This window comes from Myotis lucifugus, unplaced genomic scaffold (assembly GCF_000147115.1).
Source record: "Myotis lucifugus unplaced genomic scaffold, Myoluc2.0 scaffold_197, whole genome shotgun sequence".
In the NCBI taxonomy this organism is placed as follows: Eukaryota; Metazoa; Chordata; class Mammalia; order Chiroptera; family Vespertilionidae; genus Myotis; species Myotis lucifugus.
Window position 1 is genome coordinate 1,516,719 of NW_005871245.1, and position 5,224 is coordinate 1,521,942.

At 59.0% G+C, this 5,224-nt stretch overlaps 1 protein-coding gene across 2 annotated transcripts in view; it reads right to left on the reverse strand.

Moving 5' to 3' along the window:
* Nucleotides 1-5,087, reverse strand: part of THEMIS2 (thymocyte selection associated family member 2) — a 15,306-nt gene extending 10,219 nt beyond the window's left edge. For both annotated transcript variants that reach the window (XM_023761031.1, XM_006097270.3), the window contains exons 1-2: nucleotides 4,963-5,087; nucleotides 2,830-2,970 (exon numbers count right to left, since the gene is read on the reverse strand). Coding sequence is in view for 1 of the 2 variants with exons in the window: in XM_006097270.3 (XP_006097332.1) it covers nucleotides 2,830-2,970; nucleotides 4,963-5,056 (235 nt within the window). In the remaining variant the exon portion in view is untranslated. The remainder of the gene's footprint in view (nucleotides 1-2,829; nucleotides 2,971-4,962) is intronic.
* Between the last annotated feature and the right edge of the window lie 137 nt (nucleotides 5,088-5,224).

Sequence of the window (5,224 nt, forward strand, 5' to 3'; positions counted from 1 at the left end):
GAGGGTTTCAGGGGGGCAGGCCTGGGTTGGGTCCAGGACTAAAGATACCAGGCCCCAGTCTGGCCAAAGAGGCCCCAGATTCAGAGGACAGGTGCCAAGGACAGGCCAGCACCTGGATACCCGGGCCGTAGGGTTGAGAAAGGGGAGGCAGCAAGTGACCACGTGTGAATGGACAGCGAGGGGCCGAGTGGAGATAGTCCCTCTGACACACAGGCAGACACGGGGACAGAGACAGCGAAGAGAACAGGGACCTATTCCCCATAGACACACTGACAGCTGCCACATTTTCCTACCTCCTGACCCCACCTGCCTCTCGTTTTGCCAACTTTGCCTCCGGATACCTCACCACTGCTCCAACGCCACACTTCCCACACCTGCCACCCCTTCCTGGGGCAGGACCATTGTCCCCCTTCCCCAAACTAGAGACCAGGAGCCACTGGCCAAATGAGCTCTGACATCGCCCCCTCCCCCCCTACTTAGGTGTCTGCCAATTCTGGCTGCTCTCACTTCTGCCCCTCCCTCACCCCATCCAATCTTGCCACCCGACTGCCCTAAACTAACCCCTCATCTGGACATGACTCCTGAGATTTTCCTTCCCAAAACACTCAACAAGAATCCAAGCTAGGAAACATCTTACAGATCCGGACTGAGGGCCATTCTGCAAAAGCACTGGTCTGGACTCTTTGAAACGTGGATGTCAGGACAAGGAAAGGCTGAGGGACTCTCCCAGCCCAAAGGGGACTAAGAAACAGGACGGCTGCCTGCTCTGTGTGATTTGGGACTGGATTCGGGATCAAGGGGAAAAACTGCTCAAAGGGCATTATTAGGGCAGCTGGTGAAACTGGAATACAGACTGGGTTAGGCACTAGTGTTGTATCAATATTAAATGTCCTAGATTTGATCATTAAACTATAGTTTTGAGAGCATATGTCCTTGTTCTTAAGAGACACACTAAATATTGGGGGCAATATTTAGATGTAAAGGGCATCATGCCTGCCATTTACTCTCAAATGATCAAGGAAAATCCTATATAATAAAAGGCTAATATGCAAATAGACCAAACAGTGGAAAGACAGGTCACTGTGATGCACACTGACCACCAGGGGGCAGATGCTCAACACAGGAGCTGCCCCCCTGGTGGTCAGTGTGCTCCCACAGGGGGTACACCACTCAGCCAGAAGCTGGGCTCATGGCTGGTGAGCGCAGTGACGGTGACGGGAGCCTCTCCCACCTTTGCGGCAGCGCTAAGGATGTCTGACTGACGTCTTAGGCCCACTTAAGCCCTCAGCTGGACATCCCCCGAGGGTTCCCGGACTGTGAGAGGGCACAGGCAGGGCGCCCCCTCCCCCCGAATGCACGAATCTCGTGCACCGGGCCTCTAGTATATGCATAAACACATACATATATAGTGACGTGACGTGTTCAATGTGTGCGTGTGTGTGAAAGAGAAAGGAAGGGAAAGAGAGAGAAAGCAAACATAACAAAATGTTTAGCAATTAGTGAATCTGGATAAAGTGTACAGTAGTTCTAGCAAGTCTTTTGTAAATTTGAAATTATTTCAAAATAAAAGCAAAATCCTCAAATACAAAACAACACAACATCACTTTCATATTTAAAACCCTCACTGGCTCCTCAGTGTCTTCAAAATAAAGACCTAAGCAGAGGTTCTCAACCTGTGGGTCGCGACCCCTTTGGCGGTCAAATGACCTTTTCACAGGGGTCACCTAAGGCCATTCTGCATATCAGATATTTACATTATGATTCATAACAGTAGCAACATTACAGTTATGAAGTACCAACGAAAATAATTTTATGGTTGGGTCACAACATGAGGAACTGTATTTAAAGGACCAGAAGGTCGAGAACCACTGCCTAAACGTGTCTGTGCCCCACACAGGCCCCTTTCGGTCTGACTCCCGCCACCTCCCACCCCATCTGGAACACACAGCCTCACCTATCCTGTTTGGGCGATCACAGTGACTCATACTAAGAGCCAGCATTTAGAGGACACCTGCTCTGTGCCAGGCCTTCATGCATGGCAACTCATGCAAGGCAACTCATCTCATCCTCACATCGCGCCTGAGTGCCCCTGTCACCGAGGAGGAAGCTGAGGCCCGGGGAGGTCAGGGGAACTGACCACGGCCACAGCTGGCCGTTGCAGGGTGGGATTCCCGTCCAGGCTGCTGGCTTTAGCATCGGGCCCACAGTCCACCACACTACAACACTTCCCGAAATAGCTGAGTTCCATGGGGTTTCTGGAGCCCCAAATGTGCACATGCTGCTCCCTCTGGTTACTCCTTCTAAGGATCCTTCCTCCAGCACAGGCCACCTCCTCCGGGAAGCCTGCCCAGACCCCTGAGGCAGGCCACTCCCGCCAGCGCCCCCTCTAAACTTGTGCCTACTTCTGCTGCTCTTTCTCTCACTGCCATCATGGTAGCTCCCCGCCCCCACCCTGAGCGGGCTGCCCCTGATTCATCCTGAACCCCAACCCCCAGCACAGAGCCTGCCACACAGAGGGTGTCAATAATATTCAGTAAGTGAATGTATGAGCGAACGCAGAGACAGGCACGTGGACAAAGACCTGGAACAAAAAAAAAAATCCCCGTCGAGATGTGATCAGAGAGATGGACAGGGAGAGGGGGCAGCCAGGCCAGGCTCAGGGCATCAGACCACCCTGAGGACATCCTGAGCCTTAAGGCTGGGTGTCGTGAGGGTCGCACGTGCTAACCCAGAGGGAGTGCGTGCTGGAGTCGGCAAGCCCACGAGCGTGTCTGCAGGTGTGCCCGGAGGGTGCCCGGACACTCGGGGAGACAGAGGTGCCACCCTTACCCTTGAAGTTGGGGTCCAGCTCTATGGTCTGGCCCGTGCTCGGGTTCTCACAGACAACCTTCTGGAGGCGAACCTGGGTGACCTTGACCAGGTCCCCCGTGGAGAGGCAGCACTCATTCCCACAGATCTCGTAGACGGAACCTGCGGAGACACAGACCCAGTTTCCCCGTTCGGCAGGGCCAAGCACTGGGCAGCCTGTGCCCTGTTCCCCCCCAAGCCCTGCCCCGTCACACCTCTGCACACGTGTTCCTCTGCCAGGAACGCCCTTCCCTGTCTTTCCCTACTCAGCGGCCACTGGCTCAGCTGCCTTCAGGCCGCACCAAGGCCGCCTTTGCCTTCGCTGGATGCACCTTCTGTGGTACATCCTCTGGCCTCCTCACATCCCCGTGGCTTCCCACGGTCATGCAGAGCCCAGCACCCACCCGGGTGCCTTCTTCTTCTTCAGGGGAATTGTCTTTCAAGGAAGTACAGGAGAACATGAGGGCCGCCGGCAGGGTGGGCCCCTCGGCAGGGTCCTGGGCCGAAAAAGCCGGGTCTGGAACATGGAAGGTCTCAGTAGAGGTCTCTCTCTCCCACCGAGTGCCCAGGCTCTGCGTCCTGCTGGCGACCGACAGCAAAGTACAGCGGGGCCAGCCTTGAGACCACCGGACCCACCCCACCCCACCGCAGCCCAGCAGGGCCTGCACAACAGCCCTGAGAAACTGCCCAAACCTCTTTCCTGGTCCCCAGGGAAGTGCACACCGACTCACAAGCACACAGTGGGCCTGCGGTTTCGGGGCTGGTGAGCACAGCAGCTGGGGTGACGAGCGGGGTGGTCATTGCATGTCTGTCATTGCGTGTAAGCCCATGCCTGCCCTCGGAGGACAGACAGCGACCTTTCCTAAATGATGGAACTGAGCCTCGGCGAGGCCGCAAGGGGGCCCGAGATTACAGGTAATTAGAGCCTAATTGGGACTTGAGTCCAGGGTGTTTGCCTCCAAAGCTGCAACTCCTAACCCCGTCCGAGGGTCTGGGCCAGCGCCTGCCCCATCAGCATCGCCATCCGTCCTCCACGGGCACCCCGCCTCCACACCCATCTGCTTCTTATCCTACCCTAACACCGGTCACTTCCCGCCACCCGGCGGAGGCAGCATGATGAAACCAGGTGTTGTGACACCCAGTGAGCAGGGGATGTCCGGGGAGAACAAACAAAGCCGGGTGCCTGCACGAAGCCCCCAGAGGTAGGGTCAGGATTTGAACCCAGATCCGTCGGATTTCCAAGTGGACCTGGCCAGACCTGTCCCCTGTGTGGCCCTGCATGTCTCACCCTTGGTCCGGGGCCCCTGGGGCCTCAGAGCTGCTGTGAGGGGACAGAGAGAGGGACAGGACAGCCAGGGCACCAGGAATTAAGTTGCTCTCTAAGGAAGGAGCCCCCTGCCCCACCCAGTGTCTTGGTTCCCTCTCTCCTCCACCTTCTCCTTCCCCATTCTGTCTCCCACAGCTCCTCCCTCACCCTCCACCGCCTGGGTTTCCCAGGGGCTGAGCAGCCGTCTTCCCCCTTCCATCTCCCCCTTCCACCGCCTGTCAGCCCGTGGCCTCCTGCTCTTTCAGGTCAAAACTGGTGACCGGCTGGGCCCTCTGTGTGCAGCGAGCCAGGCGGCCTCGGCCAGGTGAGCGGATCGCAGGCGCGCAGGACCAGGAGCCGTGCCAGCCGAGGGCTGGAGAGCTGCTCACATCGAGCGCCGCCTGTGACGGCCCCGCGGACAAAGGGGCAGCGGAGGGACCTGGGGGGGTGCAGAGGGTGTCGGGGAGTGGGCGCTACCGGAGGGGAGGGCTGACTCCACGTAAGAATCAAGCAGCAGTTACAGTCCGCAGCGCGCCAATGCCGGCGCACGCCGGACCTGAGCAGCCGTCCTCTCCCTTCCACCCCTGCCAGCGGTTCCCCGCGGGCCGGGCTCGGTTCGCCCGCCTGGGGTCTGAGCCACCCTGGTGGAGGGCGGCCCGAATCTCCCAGCTGGGGCAGAGGCACGTCGGGGCTCGGAGCTGGGCGCGCTTTCCCGGGTTCCCAACGCCCAGCAGCGCCTGCCCCCGCGCGGGAGCCTGGCCAGGCGGGGTGCGGGGTGCAGGGTGCGGGGGGCGCGGCCCGGCACTCACCCTGGAAGTAGACGCCCGAGGAGATCCGCAGCACCCGCGGCAGGGAGGCGGGGTCCAGGGCGCAGACGAAGTCCTGCAGCGACACGGGCTCCATGGTCCGCGCGGCTCGCGGGACGAGCACCGAGTGGCCGGCGCCCGCGCTCCCGCCCGACCCTTTTCCCCGCCCCGCCCCGCCCCGCCCGCGGAAGCACCGGGCCTCTTGGCAAACTTGTCCCACCCCGGCCGCTTCCCTTTTCTAGATCAGAGTGGAACGATAGACATG